Source organism: Euprymna scolopes, chromosome 38, assembly GCF_053919585.1.
Source record: "Euprymna scolopes isolate OS-2025 chromosome 38, ASM5391958v1, whole genome shotgun sequence".
Lineage (NCBI taxonomy): Eukaryota > Metazoa > Mollusca > Cephalopoda > Sepiida > Sepiolidae > Euprymna > Euprymna scolopes.
In genome coordinates, this window is record NC_136519.1 from 75,690,761 (window position 1) to 75,717,603 (window position 26,843).

Here is a 26,843-nt window from a genome sequence, read left to right on the forward strand (position 1 = left end):
TACACTCACACAAGGGGCATAACTTTGGTTAAATAAAAGCTGACACAAGGGACATAACTCTGGTTAACTGAAATTAACTTATAAAAGAATTGATGTAAATTCTAGAAAAAAGGTTGGTGGGGCCTCTCGATGCCATACTAGCGGGTAATTGTTACGGCTTTATCTTTTCGTGTGTTACAAAAAAAAAAAAAAAATTTTCTGTCTTTTTCTCTCTTATTTTCCCTCTCTGTACTGCTCTAACCAAGTATGCCGACCTATTCCACAAATCCTAAAACCTCAACATGAAATATCTCCAGAATAAAAACTCGATTAAACCTAGAACCCCATCTTCCAACGTAGACCCCTACTACCAAGTCTCCTTCTCCAACATCAGGGGTCTACGTTCCAACCTTCCAGAGGTTGAAATCCAATTACAGGAGACGAAACCAGACATATTTCGAAGTGAAACTGGAATAGGGCCGACCACTCCCCTAGATGAGTTCATAATTAACGGATACTCTAACTTAACAGCTAAATCTGACCCCCAAGATCGCCATGGGCATGGAATATGTGCCTACATTAAGGATGGCTTCCCGTGTGGCAGGGATATCTCTAGAGAAGATCCTAATTTACCCTATATGTGCTTCAGGGTTGCACTTGCTAACACCACTGCATTTATATTTGCCCTCTATCGGCCCCACAACAGCGGAGTTACTATCTTTAAGAGCATATCTGAGAAAACAGACCACATACTATCTGCACATCCCTCGGCTAACATCCACATCTGTGGTGACTTCAACGTCCATAACGTGGAATTCGTATCAAATTGTTTACAATGCCATATCAAGGCTTGATAAAGTTCAAAACCGGCTTCGAAACCTAGTAGGTGATGCCCTTTTCTCTTCCCTTCAACATCTTTCCCACAGGAGAGATGTTGTGAGCTTGTCTCTGCTCTCTTGTGATTTTCATGGCAAGTGCTCGACTGAACTCCAATCTATAGTTCCCTCTTGCCAAATTCTCACAAGAAAAAAACACTCGACTAGCTACAACCACTATCAACAATTTATCCCACTCTCTATCTGCACCTAAATCTAAGCGCAGATTCCATGATCAAAGCTTCTTTCCCAGAAATGCCCGCCTATGGAACATTGTTCTACTGGCCTACTTCCTGGTCGAATACAACATGGTAGCCTTCAAATCCAATGTAAACAAGTTCTTGTTGAGCTGTCCCCATAAATAATCAAATTTTACCCAATCTACACCGTTAACGATTACTACACTACCACCTTACATCCATTAACCCTTATCCTCGAGTGGCTGTCGGGCCTTGATAAGTGATGGCTTCCAAGTAAAAAAAAAAAGAAGAAAACTTAGTTTCTAGCATTCTTTCCATCTAGTTATGCAAACTGTATAGCTAAACTAGCTAATGTAACTGAGTCTGTTCTCATCATAGGGTTCTAATCTGTTAGAACAGTGGTTAAGTGGTTGACTACACAGACTGACAACCTAGGTGTACCAAATTCAAATCCAGTTCATGCCATAGGAACACTTTCACTTATGGATGTTAGCAACCTTCATGTGGTCTCTCCCATAAGTACCCAATGTCTTTCAGAAAAGAATTCTAACTAGAAAGATATCAGAGAAACGAATACCAACAAAAACAACATCCATATCAGACTCATCGCTGTCGAGCCATGGATTATTTGAAACAGCAAGCGTATAACAAAAAAAAAAAAAAACTATTTTTTTCGTATACTTACAGAACTCAAAACACTTTTCTCCATAATACTCTTGTACTTCTTGTGGGGCGGCTTTGAAATCTCTGTACATTGCTTTTTGAACGGCAGCTTCATCCAAAAGTTGAGTTCCATGCAGTCCAGGTTCTAACATGTGCACAGACACATTCTGGCCGGAAAGCACACGACTAAAATAACAACAAAAATACGAATAATAGTTAAGGAAAATACTTGAGTGCAGAAACCAACCTACTGGCTAACAACAAATAAGTTGAAATAGAAATAAAGCAACCTACAGGGTGTCCCAAAAGAAGCTGACGGATTTGAAATTTAAATTCAACTGAAAGTACCACTCTATGATAAATATCAACTCCTTGATGGTGTAACAACTCATGATGACTTTCGTAGAGATAATATAGATGCTCTGAAATCTTTTTTTGCTAGTTTGATGCTTCTATTGTTCTATCTTATATTTGATCAATTCAACTTCTTTTGGAACACCCTATATAAAAAGAGCAAGGGAACGGAAACTACCTTTGATCCAAACTTTTACACACACCCCAAAAAAATGCCTGATTTGTATTACACAAAAAGGATGTGAAGAGTCAAGGAGAATGGAAAGACTGAGGAAAGATAACATCATTCATACCTATAAAGGCAACCTGGCAAGTGACTCCAAGCTCCAAAGAACCGAGAAATAAAGTTACATTATCAATTGTCTGATGTTACTGCTTCGCATAGAAGTGCTTTATTTTCAGTGTCTACAAGACGAGTGCCACCGTGGAGGAAATTAAGTGTAAAACAAAAGTATGTGAATTGGAGTTAGAAACTCATTAAAGAAGTCTCTCATTAATATTTATTTGTCTGAATGATGTTCAGACCTATATCATATCTGTATCAAAATGAGGGTAGAGTATTGAAATCTTGGCGAAGCTTATTGCCACTCAAACTACAAAGAAAACCAACTGTCATTACAAGCAAGAAATCAATGGTGAACTACCATTGCAATAATGCAAAGTAATTTATGTAAAAAGTTCAAGACTGATGAAAATCTTGGGAAACTTGTCACTCAGACTCCTTATTCCTTAAACTCAACGAAAACCTTAGAGGCTGTCGTTATGAGACAATTGAGATGAAAGAAGCTGTCACGTGAGTCATTGACACGCTCATACAAGAGGACTTCCTGAGGCTTTCCAGAAGTTGTTGGAATGGTATGAGTGCATTGCAGCCAGAAGATTACTTCAAAGGGGACTAAAGTTTCAGGTGTGTACTATCAATGAAAATGCCCACTTGAACTTGATGGGCTGCTGAGCATATGACTCCTGCATTTTCTATAATCCTTTTGCAGTGATTGCTGATGGTTTCAAATGTGACTTCAGTTTCAAAACAGTTATCAGTTGTTAATACCAACGCTTACTCAACTCAAAATATCTATAGTTGTCTATACCAACGGTTACTCAAGCAGTTAAGTCAGATGCGATAGAGGATACATTCTTTTTAAACATAGAGCACAGGAATATTTTCAATATGAACGTTTGAAAGCATATCAAACCAAAAATATCTTTTTAGACTTCAATTAAAAAAAAATAATAATTTAAAACACAACCATTTTTTACATCGACAATATTGTAAATTATTTTTTTCCTGAGCCCACCTCCAGAAATGTATTGGTTAATAAAGCTCTAAAGTATATTTGCGAGTTTTACAGAATAAAAACTTTTTACATTGAAAAGCACAACTACAGCTATTACCTTTTTTAGAAAATAGAACCTTCGTTATGGTTTAATAATCTCCTATCATCCGTTTCTTTTAACTCATCTCCTCCTCACCTTTTCTCTTACCCCATCTCCCCTTGTCCCTTTTTCTTAGCTCATCTCCCCGTTGTCCCTTTTTCTTAGCCCATCTCCCCGTTGTCCCTTTTTCTTAGCCCATCTCCCCGTTGTCCCTTTCTCTTACCCCATCTCCCCTTGTCCTTTTCTTTGAAAGAATTACAAAAGAGTGTACATAACACATAGAAAAAATATTTTCATATCTTATTAATAAAAATAAGAAAAAATCTTTTTTTAAAAAAAGCACAGAAAGAATGCATATTCACCGTAAACCATCTGAGAAAGCCTCGACACCGTACTTGCTGATGTTGTACGGAATGCAAGTTGGCAGGGAGACGATCCCGGCAACACTTGCTACATTTACAATTCGTCCTTTAGCTTGTCGGAGAAGAGGTAGGAAGGCCATTGTTGTCTCAATTGTTCCGTACAGATTCACATTTAACACCTTTTCGTAATCTTCTCGTTTGTAACAGTCGATAAATGCAAGTGGCCCCAAGATACCAGCATTATTCACTAAAGCCCATAAACCTTGAAAGAAAGGAAAAAAAAGAAAATTACGTTATATATCTATTATAATAAAGTCATACTAGCGTGACCTGTGGAAATTCCACAGGTGACTCATTCCTCTATAATATATTGATGTTGTCATTCTGTAGATATTCAGTGTAAATGGAGACGCTCTGATATTATTGAAGCTTTTTTTTTAAACTACAAAAGTATTTATATAAGCTAGCACAAACGCCCGGCAAAGCCTGGTTGTAAAATACGTTCAAATATAATATTTTAATTCTTGCAGATTTCGTATATATTATTACAGAGTTAATGTTCTATCGATTTTTATATATTATAAAGATGTGATTGTAAAAATCACAAAATATATCCATATGACTTGAGTGCATTAGCTTGAATCGGAACCGAATCCCAAACATATATATAGTTCCTTCAACTATAAGCGAAACTGAAACCAAAACTTATGAAGAATTCTTGATAAAATTATTATAAAAATTATTTATAAAAAAAAAACAGATTACTAAGGTGCCATCAGCTGAAAACGAAACAAAGACTTATGAAGAATTCTTGATGAAAGTATTTTTAAAAAATAGATTATTAAAATGCCATTAGCTATAACTGAAACCAAAACTTATGAGGAATTCTTGTTAAAATTATTTCTAAAAAAAAAATGGATGACGTAAGTGTCATCAGTTATAATCGAAACCAAAACAAAAATTTTGAAGAATTCTTAGTAAAATTATTTATAAAAAAATTAAATGACTTGAGTACAATCAGCTATAATGGAAACCGAAACCAAAACTCAAGAATTCCTGGTAAAATTATTTATTGCAAGAATTGGAAGTACAATACAATTAAACAACGCGGATGTAAGCGTAACACAAAAAATAACACACATGCGCTATCGCATTAATATGTAGATTCTTGTTTGTTTGTTCCCAATTTGGTTAATATACACACAAGGTACACTTTTTCACAAGTAGATTCTAATGCTGAAAACGAACTCTGGTATACTTTACTTTTGTTTGTTTACTTGCCTCTCCACGAGGGAAGAGTTAGACACAAGGTCAGTATTTAATGTGGGGGGAAGCCAACTCCCCAAAAAGAGGCACTCTGGTCAGTAACAAAAATAAAAAATTGCCTCAGTCGTGAAGGATTTCTCCTCCATTAACCGAGAACAAAAAGTTGGAGGGTAGTATCAGAACAAATGGTATTTGGTTCCCCACGAAAGCAAATTAGACACAAGGTCGTTTTTAATGCGGGGGAAAACCAGCTCCCCCTAAAAGGGGGCACGCTGGCAATGTCCAAATAAATAGTAATTGTCTCGGTATGAAGGGTTTCCTCTACATTGACCAAGGACCAATTACTTAAGTGAAGCATCAGAACAGATACTACACTTTATGTATTTATTTGCTTCCCCACTGATCAAATTAGGCACAAGATCGTTTTTTTAACATGGAGAGTTAAGGGAGGGGGACCAGTTCCCTCAAGAATAGTGACAATTGGTATGAAGGGTTTCCCCTACATTGACCAAAACTGATTGCTCAAAAGCAATGGTCTGATATGTGGGGTTACTCCCCCCCCCCACACACACACATATATAACTTTGATTACAGCATCTGCCGGAACAGATACTACACTTTAAATTACTTACTAAGCAGCCACGACTGGTTTTGTTTGGCCCACTTTTTCTGAACAAAACCAAATTTCTGTAATGTACCTATTTACTATGCCTCCCCACGGGACAGAGTTAGACACCAGGGTCGTTTTTTAACGTGGAGAAAAGGTACAAAAATAAAAATTGTCTCAATCGTGAAGGATTTCTCCTCCAACGAAAGAGAACAAGAAATAGAAGTGCAGCATCTGAAGAACAGATACTACACTTTGATCTTGTCCCGAAAATTTCTGTAATGTAGATACAAAAAAAAATTCTACTAGTTTTTTTATTTCATTTTTTTATTTTTTTATTTTATGGATTAACTTGTCATTGGAGAAGACATCTTTACCTAAACATGTTATTTTTCTTAATTATTTGTAATTCGAAAAAAATTAAGTTACTTCAATACAAAAGAAGGGTAGAAAGTGGATCCTGTGTTTACTTTCAACAGTCTTGTATTAATAACTTATTTTTTCCTCCTTTAATCATTCATTTGACACAGGAGAAAGAATTGCTATTTTCTGGGTCAAAATCTATCCATCGAAGATTTATCATTGGCTAGTTTTGACTTTGCAGTATTTTTGTTAGCTCCTCATATCATGTGTTTGGCTTCATGCCTTGTGTGGAGTGATTTCCATTAAAAACAAAAACAAAAAAAATGTGCTTATCAGAGAGAGAGGGAAACAGAGAGAGAGAGAGAGAGAGAGAGAGAGAGAGAGAGATTGTTAATGTTAGATGGATTACTGGATTACTTCCCTTGAATGTATATACAGGAAGTGGGGACTTAATAAGGCAGACATACTGACTGCTCAGCATGTGAAATAAGTAGACAAGTGAATCTTTGTGTAGGAAATATTACAAAATGCTTAATAATTGGTGGAGGTTTAACTCTGCACTGAATGGGAAAAATAGAGAAAGTGAACTGACAGATACTGTTTCTTCTCATATGAGAATAGACAATTCGAAATTCCCGAGGAAATTATTCTGTTTTTTTTCTTTGAGAAGTTCATCACAACATTCCTGTTACATCATCAGATTACATAGAGATGCAATTTTACCAACAGAATAAAAGTGTCTGCTTCTATGAAATCAATTATTAAATACTAGCAGGGCTACCTGGAGTTGCCTGGGGCCCACAAAGTAGCTGGTTACTTTTAATGCATCTAAAACCAAGCTCCTATCTTTACATCATCAATGCTCTGATTCCCATCTGGCATCAATTGAAATGGATGGCTCTCGTCTTGGGGAGGCTCCATGTTTTGACAAGCTTCTAGGATTGACCTTTACTCCTGATCTGAAATGGAACACATACATCAAGTCTGTTGCCAAGGTCGCTGGAAAAATTAAAGAGACCTCACTGCTGATGCAATTCTCTATCTATATAAAAGCCAAGTACATGGAAGGATGGAGTACTGCTACCACATATGGGCAGGAACTGCTAAAAACAGCCTATCCTGCCTTGACAGAGTACAAAATAGACTTTGTGGTTTAGTGGGGGATGCCCTTTTCTCTTCCCTGAAACCTCTCTCCCACAGAAGAGACGTTGCGAGCCTGTCTTTGTTTTATCGTTACTTCCATGGCAAGTGCTCGTCTGAGCTCCAATCTCTGGTCCCCCATCGCCAATCTTTCACGATAAACACCCGTCTAGCTGAAACCATTGTCAATAATTTTCCCCATTCTTTATCTGTGCCTAAATCCAAACATAGATTCGATGAACTAAGCTTCTTTCTTAGAACTGCACGCCTGTGGAACTCTCTTCCGTTTGCCCGTTTCCCACCTGATTACAACTTGGATGTCTTCAAGTCTAACATAAACAAATTCCTGATGAACCGTCCCCTTAAGTAAGAAATTTATCAAATCTTCAATACTAACAATTACTACGATACTATCCCATTGATTACTGTACATGCAATAACCCTTATTCCCGAGTGGCTTCCGGGCCTTGATAAGTGGTGACTACCATGTAAAAAAAAAAAAAGAAAAGAAAATAAGAGTTGAAAACATGTTGTAGCAAACCTAGCTGAAGTAAAACATTAATTACAGAAATGAACATGCGAGGTAAGTCATATTAACAGGTTCTCTCACTTGAAAGGAAGGGGGGGGGGGTTAAGTAAAAGAGGAAAATAAATTTTGTTTTAAAAGGAAAGAATTATTTTGCTTCATTGTTTATAAAATCAGGGATCAGTTTTTAAATTTAAAATCGAGCAACGTCATAACAGGAAGCACGTTAGTCTTAATTCTGTGATAGTGAAAACTTGGGACCATGCTTATGTAGTTTAACAAAGATATTAACAAACGAAGGTAAAGAAAAATCTCCATGGTGTACATAAACGTTATGGAATGAAGTTCTCATAAAAAAACATGAAAAAAATTTTTTTTTAAAAAAACAAAAAACAAATAAAAAAAATTTAAAAAAAAAAACAAAAAAAAAAGGCTTCATTTGATCAAGTAATTTTTTTTTTTTTTTTAATTTTTTACCGAGGAAATTCAGATTTTACTGAGAATGGTCACAAGGCCGCCGCCATCTTGCCAATTTTCCGCTAGGAAGGTCGGGGGTTACATCAACTAAAATATTGTGCAAGCAAGACTCAAGATGAGAACAGTAGTCTGAAGAATCCAAATAATACAAAAATAAAAAAATATCAAATCACTGAAGTGAAACTTTACTTGTTAGTCACGCACCACTCCACGTTTTTGTGTTATCTGGGCTTCTTACAACACATGACCAGACAAATACATGAAAATGTAAAATGGTTTTACACACCAAGGAAAACGTTTTCATTTAAGCACTTTTAAAGTTAATAGAAATGACCTTGGTTGATTTTTTTTGTTTTTCTTTTTTAAATATTTTTTAGGAAATGAAAAAACAAAATGATTAGCATGATTTTGCTTCAATAACTTATAAATTTCCATTGTGTGTGTGTGAGAGAGAGACAGAGAGAGAGAGAGAGTGAGTGAGTGAGTGAGTGAGTGAGTGAGTGACGCAGTTTAACTCAGTCTACAGTTAGATACCGAAATGAAGCTTATGCCCCAGCGGATGTTTTAGTGATATTTACATCCATGTTTGGTGTATGGAAATCCAAAAAATAACGATTTACTAAGTATTTTCTTTACTGCATATTTTTCCGGTATTCACCGGAAGTTATTATCTCCCTTAGTAAGTTCGATTTACTGTCTTCCTCTGTGTGTGTATGTGTGTGTCTGTGTGAGATACGGTTTATCTCAGCCTACAGGCAACCCACCTAGACAAGTTAGGTACCAAAATAAAGCTTATGACACAGCGGATGTTTTAGTGATATTTATAACTATGTTTGGTGTATGAAAAGTAAAAAAAAAAAAAAAATGCAAAAAAATAATGATTTACTAAACAACGTTTTATTTACTGGATATCTTTCTGGGCAAACTTGGGTTTTTGTCATTTTAAAAACTTCTTTATTCAGAATATCAGGAAGTTTAGTCATGATGGCTGAGCATGCCAAGAGCATGTCTAAGACATTCCTTTGAATAGAATAAAAATAATTATTTCAATCTTTCAGTGTTCTTTTTAATAAATTCTTCACTGAAATAACTACTTTTAAGAATAGAAAATATTGCATCCATAGTAAATAATAAATTCCTGACAAAGTGGATGCCATGACCGTAAACCGAAACTAGACATCTTCTGTTTAACATTCTACCACTTCAGCTATTTGGCCTTTCTTATGAATAGAATTTAAACATTACCAGAACAAAACAATCATAGCTTTAGCATGACGTCATAGAATGCAAAATAATATCTTTATTGTCAAGGGTGTGAGTTCCGTTATAGAAACGTTGATTTAATTTGAATCAAATAAAATATGCATCAAGTGCGCTTGAAAGCCAAATCACAACGTAACATTAGGAAAATAAACAAATATTTTACTTGTTTGAAATTTATAACAAATATATTTCGGAGGTATACTCCATCCTCAGTATGTTGTTTTCTTTCTTTTTTTCTTTTCTTCTTCCTTGCCATGTTGTAATGTTGGTGAAAGAAACAAGAAAAAGTCTGTTTGTAAAGAGCCGCTCGTTCTATCTCAGCGGTTGTATTTTGAAATGTTGGAACTGTGCGTAGGAAACGCGAGAATAACGTCAAGATAAACAGACTTTTCTTTCTCCAACTTTACAATATGGCAAGGAAATAGAAAAGAAAAAAAGAAAGAAAACAACATACTGAGGATGGAGTTTGGCTCTGAAATATATTTATGTTATAAATTTCAAACAAGTTAAATATTTGTTTATTTTCCTTATATTATGTTCTGATTTGGCTTTCAAGCGCACTTGATGAATATTTTATTTCATTATCTGTATTGTTCATTTTGGAGTATTGTTTTTGTTTTTTTACACGGTGGTCACCACTTATCAAGGCCCGGAAGCCACTCAGGGATAAGGGTTATTGCATGTACAGTACGTTAGTGTAGAGATTTAATGAAGTGTTTACTTAAGAGGGTGGTTCATTAGGAATTTGTTAACGTTGGACTTGAAGACATACAAGTTGTAGTCCGGTGGGAAGCAGGCAGACGGAACAGAGTTCCACAGGCGTGCAGTTCTAAGAAAGAAGCTTTGTTCATGGAATCTACGTTTTGATTTAGGCACAGATAAAAAGTGGCGGAAATTTTTCACAGTATTGTTAGGCCTTCTAGGCATAAACCAACGTCCCTAGTAAATTTGAATGATAGTGCTAATTTCTGCATAGGACGTTAGCATTACTTACAAATAGATTTCTAAAGCCATCTGCAAAGTTGTAAGACAACTGAAGCAGAACAGCTTTATAACATATGTTTATATATTTATATCATTTATATATCTTTATATCTTTAGCATATCTGTATATTTTTAGCATATCTATATCTTTAGCATATCTTTATATCTTTAGCATATCTGTATAAAGTCAGACAATAGAAAATTTGAACTGGCTGAAATTACTACTGATGGGACGATTCCAACATTTTTCCCGATTCTGATACAATTACCAATTCTGCGCTAAATTTCGTATTCCAATACAATTACCGATTCCGATTCTTATAAATCTCTAAATATTTAACTGTAAAGTTATTTTTCCCGATAAAAAAGCATGTGTTAAATGTGCACATATTTTCTCAAACGTAAAAACACACTTGTTGGGGGGGGGGGGGGATTTATAGATTTTAGCTTTACTCATAGTTTAAAATCAATAAATATTTATTATTTCATTATGACTATTAGTAATAAAAGGTTTTGTTTTAAACAGAATCAAATTCAAAAAAGATAATTAAAAGAATCGTTTTGGCATCAGAAAACATGCATAAATTTTTCTGATTCCGATACCCCAAAGAGTTCCGATTTTTCCCATCCCCGATTCATCGTCCCAACATTATTATTTTTTTTTTTCTATTACATTTTTTTTATTACATTTTCACCCCAAACAAGGCAAATTGCCACTTTGTGTAGGGGACTACTATCAGGGGCAGCAACTACTGGGGCACTATGTTGGGATTTGGGCAGCAAGATGTCGGTTCATGTTGCACTTGAACTTCTGCATGTCAATACAGTTAGGGAAGCAGGAACTTGGAATGGAATTCCAGAGTCTAGCGGTTCTAGGGAAGAAACTACTGGAGTAGAAAGATCTTTTACATCTAGGGATCTCTACTGTGGGGGGGGGGATTTAGCTCTCTCCCACAGAAGAGACGTTGCGAGCCTATCCTTGTTTTATCGTTATTTCCATGGCAGGTGCTCGTCTGAACTCCAATCTCTGGTCCCCCTCGCCAATCTTTCACGAAAAACACCCGTCTAGCTGAATCCACTGTGAAAAATTTCCGCCACTCTATATCTGTGCCTAAATCAAAACGTGGATTCCATGAACAAAGCTTTTTTCTTAGAACTGCACGCCTGTGGAAATCTATTCCGTCTGCCTGCTTCCCACCGGACTACAACTTGGATGTCTTCAAATCCAACGTTAACAAATTCCTAATGAACCGCTCCCTTAAGTAAACACTTCATCAAATCTCCACACTAACGTAATGTACTTGCAATAACCCTTATCCCTGAGTGGCTTCCGGGCCTTGATAAGTGGTGATCACTGTGTAAAAAAAAAAAAAAAAAGCTGCCTGTCGGGTTTGTCGAGGGTGTCTACGTCGTGGGGGCACAAGTGTCTGCAGTTCGTCAGAGCATTCACCATTAAAATACTTGTAGAACAGGCAGAGGAATGCGACGTTTAAATTACCCAAAGATTGAGAGAATATTTCATGCAGAATCTGTAAGTTTGGAACTGGCTTGAACTCCACCAAACGCAAAATCTGCAATCAAGTTGTGTCACAAAAGCTGCACCAACCTGCTGGTGCTATGTTTAGCAGATGCCGCTAATTTCATTTGTAGCACCTGTCGAAGTGTAACTCTCATAAAAGGAATAGTTGCTACAGATGTCGATAGAATCAGTAAATATACATTTACCTAGGTATCCTAAATCCTAATTGACTTCAGTGGATGACACAACCATAAGATGATATATATTTGCCACATAGGCAGTGGTCAACAATTTTACAAAAGTCATAGAAATGCAGCATGCAATACAATTCCTGAACGGTCACGTGCTTATTCTTTGCCGAGTCCTTTTTTTACAACACATCCTGCACACAGACTTGCATAAAAATAAAATTTAAAAAAAAAAACTAAAGAAATCCTGCTTGAGTTATTGCTAAATATATATATATATTTTTTTTTACTTACATAATAAACATTGAAATAATTCTAAGTTGTTAAGTTAAATTAAACGGTTGTTTTGTTTTGTTTTTTATAAAAACAATTTACGGTTCTGAATTTTTTAGATAAGGATCTTTATATTAATAAGATAGCGTGAGTGTTATTTTCTGTGTCATGCTTACATCCGTACATTGTTATGTACTTTCATTTCTTGTAATAAATAATTTTACCAAAAATTCTTCATAAGTTTTGGTTTCAGTTTCGATTATAGCTGATGGCACTCAAGTCATTTAATTTTTTTATAAATACTTTTATTAAGAATTCTTTATAATTTTGGTTTTTGTTTCGGTTTTGATTATAGCTGATCACTTAAGTCATCTATTTTTTTTATAAATAATTTTACGAAGAATTCCTCATAAGTTTTGGCACTCCAATACTCTATTTTTTTTAAATAATTTTATCATAAGTCTTGGTATCAGTTTCGATTTTAGCTGATAGCACCTTAGTAATCTATTTTTTTTATGAATAATTTTATCAAGAATTCTTTATAAGTTTTGGTTTTGGTCTCGATTATAGCTGACCGAACTGAAGTTATCTATATCAATATATATATATATATATATATATATATATATTCATAAGTTTGGGATTCGGTTTCGATTCAAGCTGATGAACCCAAGTCATATAGATATATTTTTTATTTTTGCAATCGTAACTTTATAATATATAAAAATCAATACAACATTAACTCTATAATAATATATACGAAATCTGCAAGAATTAAAATATCATATTTAAGCATACTTTATGACTGGGCTACGCCGGGCGTCCCTGCTAGCTTAGATAAATACTTTTGCAGTTTTAACAAAAAAGCTACAATAATATCAGACCATCTCCTTACGCTTAACATCTACAGAATGCCAATCTCAATATATTACATATGAAGGAGTCCCCTGTGGAATTTCCACAGGTCCAACTAGTTTATTATCATTACAATAACACACCAAAATTTCCACAAAATCTGTGTGACTTTAAATGACCATAGAGAAGCTAATAGGTCGTTAAACACAAACAAATTATTCATATTATTTGGATTCCTTAAACTATTTTCATCTTGAATGTTATTTGTGAAATGTTTCTACCAATGTAACCTCCAACCTTCTTCAGGTGTATCCTATTGAACTTGGGAATCTTTTTGTCAAACTCGGGATTTGCACATATTTGGAACAGAACCCTTTATTTAATCCATAGTGGAAGTATGTTCGTGTTCCACTAGTCATAACTGGGGAGCAGTCCTAAGTAATTCACAGTAGTATTTTTTAACCTTCACCCTCCAGAAGTGTAACATTTGCAACTGAATTAATTTTACCAAGTACTCTATCTGCTAAGCCATGATGTAACGGTTACATACAAACAAGAGGAAATAAATAAATAAATATCCAGGTATCTAGGTTTTTTCTTCTTTTTTTTTATTTTTACAAAGTCACCGCTTATCAAGACCCAAAGGCCACTCGAGGATAGGGGTTACTAAGTGTACAGTGGTCAATGGAACAATGTCATAGTAATTGTTAGTAGTGAAAATTTGGTAAATTGGGTTACTTAAGGAGAATGGCTCATTAAGAACTTGTTTACGTTGGACTTGAAGCCGACCATATTATAGTCAGCTGGAAAGCAGGCAAATAGAAGAGAGTTCCACAAGTGTGCAGTTCTAAGAAAGAAACTTTGTTCATGGAATCTATGGTTGGGTTTAGGAACAGATAAAGAGTGGGGGAAATTATTGATAGTGTTTTCAGCTAGGCAAGTTTTTCTTGTGAAAGTTTAGCGAGGGGGGGGAACCATAGATTGGAGCTAAGACGAACACTTGCCATGAAAATAACGATAAAGCAGAGACAGGCTCGCAACGTCTCTTCTGTGGGAAAGAGGTTGCAGGGAAGAGAAAACAGCATCCCCCACTTCTTTTTCTTTTCAAAAATATTTATGACTGTTACTTTCGGCACCAATTTTAAAAAAAGTCTCTTGCTGACACATGTTCATCTAGCCTGAACGCATTTCTCCTTCTTCCGACCGCACACCAATCACAGCCGTCCATTCTTGTCCTCAACTTTACACGTTCATTTTCTTCGCTGTGCACTTTGCTTCTCCGATCTCACACCGACCATAAGCACCCATTTCTCGCCTTCGCTGCTGCTGACACTTTTCCACACACTCATATGCACAATATCATAATGGTACACCTGAAGAAAGTCGGAGAATACATCAGTCGAAACTGAATTAGTTTGGAATTATTTTGGAGACGAGTAAATTGTATAATTTTTTATTTAATTATTTCGACTATTATCCTCATCTTTTAGTTGTTGTTTTCACGACGTTTCGGCGAATTATTCCTCTGGCCTTCGTCAGGTTAACCGTGACACGATAGGAATGTCGAATCCTCCAACTACATCCACAAAAAAACCATGGTGAGATGACAGCCATTGAAGGCAGCATATTGTGTGGATGTAGTTGGAGGTTTCGACATTACGATCCCGTCACAGTTAACCTGACGAAGGCCAGAGGAATAATTTGCCGAAACGTTGTGAAAACAACAACAACCAGAAGATGAGGATAATAGTCCGCAATAATTAAATAAAAATTATCGGTCGAAATGTTGTGCAAATGTAATACTCAAGATGAGAACAGTAGTCTGAAGAATCCAAATGATACAAAAATAAAAAACATCGAATCACTGAAGTGAAACTTTACTTCATAGTCACGTACCACTCCACGTTCTTGTGTTATCTGGGCTTCTTACACATGATCAGACATGTCCATGAAATTTAAAATGGTGTTACATAACACTAACTAAAACGTTTACATTAAAGTAGTTTTAAAATGAAAAATAGAACGAAATGACCTTGCTTGATTGTTTTTGATTTTATTTCTATTTTTATAAGTAGTTTTGCTTTTTATAAGTCGTTTTGTTTTTTATAAGTAGTTTTGCTTTTTATAAGTAGTTTTGTTTTTTATAAGTAGTTTTGCTTTTTATAAGTAGTTTTGCTTTTATAAGTCGTTTTGTTTTTTATAAGTAGTTTTGCTTTTTATAAGTAGTTTTGCTTTTTATAAGTCGTTTTGCTTTTATAAGTCGTTTTGTTTTTTATAAGTCGTTTTGCTTTTATAAGTCGTTTTGTTTTTTATAAGTCGTTTTGCTTTTATCAGTCGTTTTGTTTTTTATAAGTCGTTTTGCTTTTATAAGTCGTTTTGTTTTTATAAGTCGTTTTGCTTTTATAAGTCGTTTTGTTTTTTATAAGTAGTTTTGTTTTTTATAAGTAGTTTTGCTTTTTATAAGTCGTTTTGCTTTTATAAGTCGTTTTGTTTTTTATAAGTCGTTTTGCTTTTATAAGTCGTTTTGTTTTTTATAAGTCGTTTTGCTTTTATAAGTCGTTTTGTTTTTTATAAGTCGTTTTGCTTTTATAAGTCGTTTTGTTTTTATAAGTCGTTTTGCTTTTTATATGTCGTTTTGTTTTTTATAAGTAGTTTCGTTTTTTATAAGTAGTTTTGTTTTTTATAAGTAGTTTTGCTTTTTATAAGTCGTTTTGTTTTTATAAGTCGTTTTGTTTTTATAAGTAGTTTTGTTTTTATAAGTAGTTTTGTTTTTTATAAGTAGTTTTGTTTTTATAAGTAGTTTTGTTTTTTATAAGTAGTTTTGTTTTTTATAAGTAGTTTTGCTTTTTATAAGTCGTTTTGTTTTTATAAGTCGTTTTGTTTTTATAAGTAGTTTTGTTTTTATAAGTAGTTTTGTTTTTTATAAGTAGTTTTGTTTTTATAAGTCGTTTTGTTTTTTATAAGTAGTTTTGTTTTTATAAGTCGTTTTGTTTTTTATAAGTAGTTTTGTTTTTATAAGTAGTTTTGTTTTTTATAAGTAGTTTTGTTTTTTATAAGTAGTTTTGTTTTTATAAGTAGTTTTGTTTTTTATAAGTAGTTTTGCTTTTTATAAGTAGTTTTGCTTTTTATAAGTAGTTTTGTTTTTATAAGTAGTTTTGTTTTTTATAAGTAGTTTTGCTTTTTATAAGTAGTTTTGTTTTTATAAGTAGTTTTGTTTTCTATAAGTAGTTTTGTTTTTTATAAGTAGTTTTGTTTTTATAAGTAGTTTTGTTTTTATAAGTAGTTTTGTTTTTATAAGTAGTTTTGTTTTTATAAGTAGTTTTGTTTTTTATAAGTAGTTTTGTTTTCTATAAGTAGTTTTGTTTTTTAGGAATTGAAGAAAAAAAATGATGGTGCATGTGATTTTGCTTTTTAAAGCTTCTTTATTCAGAACATTAGGGAGTTTAGTCGAGAGCATGTCCAAAGCATTTTGTATTTACTTGACTCCCCACGAGGGCAGAGTTAGATACAAGGTCTGTTTTTAATGTGGGGAAAATCCAGCTCCCTAAAAAAGGACACTTTGGATAGGAACAAAAATAAAAAATTGTCGCAGTCATGAAGGAGCTCTCCTCCACTGACCGAAGACAGAAAAAGTGAAGTGTAGTATCAGAACTTTGTGCTTTACCAAAAGGCCAAGGACCGAAGTATTTTCTTGAATAGAATAAAAATAATTATTTTAATCTTTTTTTTTTCTTTTAAAGAAATTCTTCACTGAAATATTCTTACTCCATTGATTTTTGTTCTATGCTAAAAAAAAAATTAAAATAAAAAAAAAACGTATACTCATTTTTTTTTTTTTTCAATTTCTAAAATTTTCCCATCATTTTACGGACTTTAAATAGAAGAGAATCGAAATTAATAATTTGACTCTGATAACCTCATTTGACGTATTCAAAATGGTGCCTGATTTTACTTAGTTGAACCTCAATCTCTTAGATTTGTTTTAAAGTGTTCTAAAGTATTTTAAAGTGCTTTTATTTACATTTCTTATATCGATACCTTATGTGTCTAGTCAACTCGACATATTCAATATGGTGCCAGATTTTATTGAAAGTGAAACCTTCGTCACAAAACTAAAAATTTAAATTTAAACAAAACTGCAGCTAATAACTAATTTAAACCTAAATTTCATTATTAGTAGCATTTTTTGAATAGAGTTGTTTTACAACATCCTGGTATGTCACAATACCGACGAATATCATAGAGTGTGAAACAAGAAATGTGTCACTCCAAAGAAAACAGCACTACAGCTTTATTTTAAGACATTTATTGAAAAAATCAATTCAGATAACTTTATTATTTAGCAGAGCTGACATCTATTCAATGTAGCCGCCTTCAGCCTCAATTACGGCCTCGCTAAGAGTCCAGAACTTGGTGAATGGCGGCGATCGGGCTGGCTTTGGTGTTGTGGGAGATCATGTTGGTGATTTCTCGACATATGACGAAACGAAGTACTCTAGCGGATTCAAGTCGGAGGAGGAGGGAGGGGGGGGGGCAGTGAAAGAAGGGTACAAAGACAAAACACTCTTTCTGAAGCCAAGCGTGGGTCTCTTTGGACTTGTGGGCCAGTGTCGAGTCCTGCTGCCACATCCATGGTTTGCCAGCGGCCTCCTGATTGCACCAGGGGATCACCACACTCTTCAGCACATCCAGGTACATTTTGGTGTTGACTTTCAAGCCAACTTCAAAGATGTGAGGTGGCATGATGTGGCCTTCACTTGAAACCACACCAAAGACCATAACCATGGTTGTAAACTTTGTTGAGCTGTGCCCTCAAGCATTGAACCATCCAGATTAGCATTTTGTGGGTGCTGGCAATGGTTGCATTATCATAACTTGGAGCGTTAGAGAGCAATAGTTGTACAGCGGCGCATCTCTAATCTCGCCTGTTGAACATGGTGTCACTTTCAGACATGATAGAAGGCTCCTATCGCTCTTGAGATTTGTACACAACTGGCCAACTAGTAGATGCAAAGAAAATAGAAAACCGGTTTTCATCAAATGGAAATGGAATCACGTCGTCTTTTTAGGGCAACAATTTTATCGTTCCACATTGTAGTAGAGGTGGGAGTTCTTAGCGTGAGGACATCTCTTCCGACATCTCTCTTCCGACATCTCTCTCGAATGTCTCTACCATCCAGTAGTTATGATATTTAATCAACTAATTACAATATTCCAGGATGAAAGACCCGGATGTACTCAGTCATTACATCAGAATCTTAAAAAGATCTCTCGGTCATGTAACAAAGTGTGTGAGAAAATCAGCAGCATTCGAAGGACAGGTGACTAGTGAAAATATTAGTAGCAGCTGTTAAAGCATGTATGCAAATTAACCAGTGTGCACAACCTTAAATCACAAGAAAAAGCAAAGAGAAAAATACACCATGCGGTCAAGGTGAGAAAAAAGTTGCGGACCGCGGAAGATGGACGTGTGAATACAAGGGCGAAAAAGCACTGGCTAGTGCCAGCGTGAGGTAACGAGGAGAAAGACTTTAAAAAAGCACATGTGTGTGCGAAAACACTTTTGCAAGATAATGAAATGTGTTTGTTAAGATGACACAAAAAGTAAAATATAAGGGGAGTATCTTCTTTAAGTCTTAGGGCAAAATTGCCTCCCTTGTCTTAATCCGAGACTTTAAATTCTCGTAACTTCTCATGAGATTAACAACCGAAGTCAGAGAGTTGGGAGAGGGAGAGTACCTTTTAAAATGGAGGAATGAACATCATTCCTGTCAGTTTTCACTATAATACTCGGATTTATTAACCTTCTTATGTTTTATTTGTCCTTAGGTGTGTTTGTCATCACAATAAACATGTATAACCAAGCAACCGTGAGTAATTATCTTATTTGCTCCTAATTTTTCATGTGCTATTACCTTTCACCATGTGTTGTACACACACGGAGGCTGGACAACCTGCAGTAAGATGTCTTATATTAATGATTAGCCTGGGTGCCCGGGGGTGTCTATTGAGAAAAAAAAAAAAAAAAAAAAATGGAAATCTGGTAGTAACAGGCAGGCTCGAACCCATACCACGAAGGAGGAAAAGAATGTGAAAAAAAAGTGACGTCTTTGCTGTTGCGCCCATCGCAAAAACGAAACTGGCATACGTCAAATTAAAGCTAGATAATCGGAAAAAGTGAATGACTTTCGAAAATATCTAAAAAAAAAAAAAAAAGCGACCCCTCCTTGTAGAAAACTGCCCTGTCGAGGGTGAAAGAATTAATGTTTTTGGCAAAGTTTTCAATATTTGTCGTCCGAAAGTTCAAAGTTTTAAACGATACCGGTTTCCTCATGTTCTGACGCATCTGTCAAAAGTTTTAGGTAGACATACATACATACATATGTTTAAACAGACTTTTGCTCTTTATATTATGGATAACGCACCTCACTATGTAACAGCATTGTTTTGGAAGAACCACGAATAGATGCATTTCATTTGCACTTAAAAATTGTGCAGAGTTGGATTTTTCTTTCTTTCTCATTTTTCTTTGTTTGTTCCTTTGTAAGAGAGTACCAGACAGTGTGTGGGGTTAAGTGGTTGAAATGCAACGACACAGTTCGAGTGTAACAGATATGTTACAGTTGAAGTGACTGAAACAGTGAGTGAATACCTGGGCATCCAGTAGAATGCCTCATCCTCAGTATAAACAAAATGAAGGGAAAAGCAGTTGACAAAAGAATTTATATGCAAGCACCCTTACAAGAAGAAATGTTTTTGTGTCATATGTGTGAATGTAAGGCTGAAGCTGGATGAAAGAGCCACCTTTTAATTTTGTATATTTATAGATTGTCATGATTAGGGCTATAACAACAGCATATTCTTTTCATTGTTTTGACTCTCGAGTATATATCCAACACAGACACAGTCAATCAACTGAGAACCACATCACTCTATATAAAAGCATATAAGATATCAACGGATGCGCACTCAAGAGTCAAAACAATGAAAAGAATATGCTGTTGTCCTAGCCCTAGTTATGATAAAGATTGGAGGACATCTATTTCATATCTCTAGTTCAAAGGTTCCTAGAGATAATAACAAAATAGAGAAATTTTCAAGATCACAACAAAGTTTAAAAATCAAAATCTGTTTTAAAGTAGTTTAATAAATCTAAAACATGATACGATTTCTTGTTTTGAGGTCAAATAAAAGTTGACAATGACCTTTTTTTTTTTCTTTTTTTTTTTTTTACACAGTGATCACCACTTATCAAGGCCCGGAAGCCACTCAGGGATAAGGGTTATTGCAAGTACATTACGTTAGTGTGGAGATTTGATGAAGTGTTTACTTAAGGGGGCGGTTCATTAGGAATTTGTTAACGTTGGACTTGAACACATCCAAGTTGTAGTCCAGTGGGAAGCAGGCAGACGGAACAGAGTTCCACAGGCATGCAGTTCTAAGAAAGAAGCTTTGTTCATGGAATCCGCGTTTTGATTTAGGCACAGATATAGAGTGGGGGAAATTTTTCACAGTGGATTCAGCTAGACGGGTGTTTTTCGTGAAAGATTGGTGAGGGGGGACCAGAGATTGGAGTTCAGAGGAGCACCTGCCATGGAAATAACGATAAAACAAGGATAGGCTCGCAACGTCTCTTCTGTGAAAGAGAGGTTGCAGGGTAGAGAAAAGGGCATCCCCCACTAAGCCACAAAGTCTATTTTGTACTCTGTCAAGGCAGGATAGGCTGTTTTTAGCAGCTCCTGCCCAGATATGGCAACAGTATTCCATCCTTGGACGTACTTAGCTTTTATATAGATAGAGAATTGCATCAGTAGTGAGATATCTTCTGGAGCGGTAGAAGGATCCCACCATCTTTCCAGCGACCTTGGCAACAGACTTGATGTACGTGTTCCATTTCAGATCAGGAGTAAAGGTCAAACCCAGAAGCTTGTCAAAACACGGGGCCTCACCCAGACAAGAGCCATCCATCACAATTGATGCCAGATGAGGATCAGAGCGTTGATGATGACCTTTTATCAAGACTATCTTCAATTTGTTTCTCTTTTGACAAATGGTAGAATATGTACAGAACTAGACTTTTTATCCCATTAAAAACAGGTAAAAGTTATAGCAACTTTGACTTAAAATATATTACATTAATGATTGAATATGGTTAAATTTGTGATCATTTTTGCATTACATACTAACCTCTAACTGTACATCGAACAGATTATTTGGATTCATCAGACTACTGTTCTCATCTTGAGTGTCATTTTCACAACGTTTCGCTCAATATAACCTCCGACCTTCTTCAAGTGTATCTTGCGGACCGCAAGAACCCATAGTCCAGTGGTACTTGGAAAAATCAATTGTAAAAAGTGATATTCTCCTGAAATTTGAAGGTTCAATCCTCAGTGTGGGCGACCGAAAAATACAATTGCAAATTACTTAGGACCTCTATACATTCATGGCTGACAGAACAAGAACACACTACCTTCATGAAGTAAATAAAGGGTTCCGCTCGAAATTCTGTCCAAATTTCCGAGTTTAACAGAAACATTTCCGAGTTCGACAAGATACACCTGAAGAAGGTCTGAGGTTACATATCTACCGAAACGTTGTGAAAATCACACTCAAGATGAGAACAGTAGTCCGATGAATCAAAATAATATGAATAGGTCCGCAAAGACCCATGGTGCAGCGGTTAGAGTACTTGGAAAAATCAATTGTAAAAAGTGATATTCTCCTGAAGGTTCAATCCTCAGTGTGGGCGACCGAAAAATACAATTGCGAATTACTTAAGACCTTTATCCAGCTATGGCTGACAGGACAAGAGCATGCTACCCATGTGAAGTAAATAAAGACAGAAACATTCCCGAGTTCAACAAGATACATCTAAAAAAGGTCGAAATGTTGTGAAAATCACACTCAAGATGAGAACAGTACTCTGAAGAATCCAAATAATATAACTAATCCTCATCACAAAAATTCAGAAACGTGAAACCATAATACTTTGTTTACTACACCTTATCATATAAAAGATCTATACAAATTTTCAATCAAATCGGCTCAGTAGTTTCTGAGAAAAAGTGGAATGAACAGACAGATGATTAAGAGACGTATAATATACATTTTGGAGTAGATGTTTGACTGGGGACTAGACTATAAGATTTTTATTGAATTTAGCCAAGCTTGAAATGGTGGAATTGATCATCTGTAAAGATTTTCACACTTTTTCCAAAATGGTAAAGTTGTAGATATTTAGAAAGTTCTTTGGCCATGTAAAAGTAAGCTTAGATCTAGTGCCCTTAGAGGAAAGTTAAATCTGGAGAGTAAAAGATGTGTGCAGAACAGATAACTTAAGTCTTTTTCACATTGAAAAAAAAAATGGATGAAAGTTTTGAGTTAGTAGATATAGAACAGTTGAGATAGAAGGCCCAGTTCACAAGGGAAGGCCAAAAAAAATATGCGAAAAAATTATGATAATAATGGACTTTAAAGAAAGGGGGATAAATAAAAACCTGTCCAGAGAGAGGTTAGTTCAGAAGCCGATTTTGAAAAGCCATCCAACACATGCCAGCATGTAAAACGGACATATAATGATGATTAATACAGAGATGTGAATAGCTAATGGAAAAAGAAGCTGAAATCAAGATGAATTTTAAAATGTAAACCGGGGGAAGGGTACGGTCTCCTGTGTTTGTCGTATGAGAGGGGGAGAGGCAAGTGCAAGAAAACAACAACTAAAAACGTGATGGCGATGTAAATGCACATTTAAAATAATTTTTTAAATATTTAATTCATGAAATATCAATCTTGGTAAACAAAAACGCAAATTTATAAACAAGTTGATTGACCGGACAAATCAGTCTCAACTGAAAATCAAGGCAAAGAGACAGAGTGCACAAGTGAGGGGAAAGAGGCAGGAAGTCATTCTTTAATGAAACAAGTCATCTAGCTCCCCTAAAATTTATATTGAATTGAGCCAAACTCAAAAATGGTGGAATTGTGCATCTGTAAAGACTTTCACATTTTTTTTTTCCAAATGGTAAAGTTGTAGATCTTTAGAAAGCTATTTGACTGTGTAAAGGCAGGCTTAGATTTGAATCATTTTGTAACCTAGTGCATATGAGTGCGTGGGAAAATATCAGCAGCAGCAAAGGATGGCTGGCTTGCAAAGAGATTGGCAGCAGCAGTAGCTGAGCTGAATATGTGCATATGCAAACTAGAAGCGCACAAGAAGAAAAAGGAGAAAAAATGCACCACATGGTCAGAGATAAAGAAAGTCGATGTTGAAGAAAATGGATGCGTAAATCGAGGATGAGAATGGGCTGGCTGTACCCGGCATGTGGAAGAAGAAAAGTGTACACGGGGTAAGATGGATGATGGCGAGATGAGAAAGTAATGGTAATAAAATCTTTTTGTTAAAAAAGAAAAAAAATGCCGACCCGGATTTTTGTTTATTTCTTTCGTCTTGTTTGTATGTTTGAAATGTAAGCCTTTAGGGCAAAATTAACATTTTCAGTTTTCAGAGAGAACTGTAATAATCGTGAGTATTTTTTTAAATTTGGTGGAAGGTAGACAGGGTAGAAAACGATGGGTGGGAGGGTTTTTAGTTCCAAACATTTTAAAAACATGTAGAAACACTTCAGACATTGGGGGTGGGGCATAAAATTTATAACTCCACAATTTCAGATATTTTTTTTTTTTTTATATAAGATTTGCCTTGACAAAAATGTCACAGTTAAATATTAATTATTATTTCCTGATATTTTTAAGGCTGTTAACACACAAAAAAAAACCTATACAATGCACCTCCTCCATGTATTTTATTTTTCTTTTTGTCATTTTTTCAACGGATTATTATCGATTGGACACTAATCTATCATATCAAAAAAAAAAAAAAAGAAAATCTTTCAATATTTGTAAGGGGTGCTCAGATTTTAATACAACGTTCTAGTAAATTTTTATATAAAGGATTTTTCATTTATTAATCTAAGGGCAATGATATTAAGATCTTTATTATCCAATTTACTCCATATTGTTTTTACAGGTCGCCATGTTTACTTTTGCATGTGTGCTTCAAAAAGCAAACATAGGGAACACACACACACGTACACACACACGTACACACACACGTACGTACACACGTACACACACACACGTACACACACACACAGTACTTTTTATATATGCAGAGATAATTACAACCACAAATTTATACACTCTGTTAGTTGGTCTGCGATGAGACAGCAACAACAGGGAGGTGAAAGCATTAAATGTTTTTTTTTTATGGAAATCGCTCCAAACAAGGCATAAAGCCATTTGATGCAAGGAGCTAAAAATAAAAAAAATACTAATTCAAGGTTAAAATTCAACCAACAATAAGTGTTAGATGGATGAACGATTCCAACCGAGAAAACAGCAATTCTCCCCACTTTGTCAGAAATATCATTCATGGACTGTGAGGACTAAAAGACAAAATGAAGAAAGCAAGAGTTACAAGACTGACATAGGTTGACTACCTGACTGTGCCAAGTTCGAATCCAGTTCGTTCCACAGAAACACTTTCGCTTAGCAATGTTGACAATATATTTTTGAATGGCATATTCTTTAATAATAAATACAAAATCTGATGAACCCATAATGCGGTGTTTCTTTTTATTTCTCTATTTTGTCGGAATATACTATTTCCATTATTCTCATCACATATAATTCTTAACTTTTATTAAAAACATATATATTATAACCTTATATTTAAACCAAATTCAGATTTATAATTTTATTCTATTTTTTATTCTCAACCCATATTACTTTTCTTATCAAGTAAATATTTTACTTTTTATTTTAATTTTTTCCAGATACATCTGCCTTACTTAAAAATTGCTAGGTTTATTTACGGTGTCTTTTACATATAAAAAAAAAACACCCAATACTTTTGCTGATGAGGAGACTTTGTTTAAAAAAAACTATATGTCAAAATTATTGTCCGTGGCTTAATGCCTATCACAATAAAGACATCGTTTCTGAAACGATCGTACAAATTACTGACTTCGTTGTTGTTCCTTCTTATGAAACAGATTTTTAATTTTTAATTCTAATTTGAATTTTAAATTATCAATCACATTACTAAATATAAAAAAGCTGAACGTCTGTGTGTGTGTCTGGTCACGAATAGGCTCCTATATGATTGACTATTATAGAAAACTGATCACATATAATGATAGAAGATGTATCGAGACACAGGAATGGGTATGTTTGATCTGGCATAATGATGATTCATTAAAATTGTGGGGTCTGCGTACGTGCCTGGTCCACAAAGTATGGAAATAAAAAATTTTAAAATTTTAAATAAACGTTTACAAGTGTTTTGATATAGATGTACATAATAATACTTTGATAAGTATGTTTTAACTTAAATAGGGATGGGATAATAAAATTGTGGGGTCTGCGTTCGCACCTGGCCTCCATGGAATGGAAATAGGCACAAACTTTAATAAAGACTTTTCATATCTATCTGCATAAGTATACTTTGAGAATCATGTTTCAGTTTGAAGAAATATGGTATAATAAAATTATGGGGTGTTCGTTCGCGCTTGACCTCCATAGAATGGAAATATGTCACAAAGTTTAACAAGGTTTTTTAATATAGATTCACAGAATATTGTGATAAGTGTTTCAGTGTGAACAGGTATGGTATAATAAATTATGGGGTTTATCTATTTTATTTTTACTTTCATCATACTTTGCTTTGGTTTTGATACCTTCAAATTCGAAGCTATCTCTTTACAACCCTTCCTTTCATAACCTATCATACTTTCATAAATCAGAGTCTATTTTCTGTAGGCTGTTTTTGAACCCAGTCAACAACGGGTACTTTTGCTAGTATATATATAATGTAATTCAGTCACATACCAAAAGATACACTACTAAAGAAATGTTACATTATTTATTAGTTAACATTGAGTATTCGAAGCGTGTGATGTGGCGTAGTTAAGTGGTTAATGATATAAACTTTCAACTTCAGTGTACCAAGTTCAAATCCAGTTCATTCCACAGAAAGACTTTCACCTAGCAAAGTTGATAACTTTCAGTCTCTCTGGTAAGTATCTGGTGTCTTTCTAGAAAGAATTCTAACTAGAAAGATATCATGGAAATGAATGCCAACAATAATCATCTGATTCATACATAAGTGTATAAATGATGCTCAACAATAACAGCAACAACACTCAGCCTCGTCAAATGATCAGCAATTGCATGTGCTTCAGTCAACCAACTAACAAACATCATTAAAATAGTAATGAATGCCCTCTTAACTAGTATTGCAACTATGCCATCCACTAAACAGATCATACCTTCTAGATCGCTATTAAAGATCACAACTTGTCAACAAGTACTGAAAATGAAGCCTTTCTTACCATTACTGTAGACTTCTGATGGAACGATTCCAATATTTTACCCACATTCTGATACAATTACCGATTCAGATTCTTTTTAAATTTCTAAATATAGAATTGTTTTTTGTTTTTTTTTTTTGGGGGGGGAGTACCACAAAAACCCATGTGCATATATTTTTTGCAAATGTAAAAATAT

At 34.8% G+C, this 26,843-nt stretch overlaps 1 protein-coding gene across 1 annotated transcript in view; it reads right to left on the reverse strand.

Moving 5' to 3' along the window:
- Positions 1-26,843, reverse strand: part of LOC145263187 (short-chain dehydrogenase/reductase family 9C member 7-like) — a 49,514-nt gene that overhangs the window by 1,110 nt on the left and 21,561 nt on the right. The window contains exons 3-4 of the mRNA XM_080120243.1: positions 3,811-4,072; positions 1,740-1,903 (exon numbers count right to left, since the gene is read on the reverse strand). Of these exons, the coding sequence (XP_079976369.1) occupies positions 1,740-1,903; positions 3,811-4,072 (426 nt within the window). The remainder of the gene's footprint in view (positions 1-1,739; positions 1,904-3,810; positions 4,073-26,843) is intronic.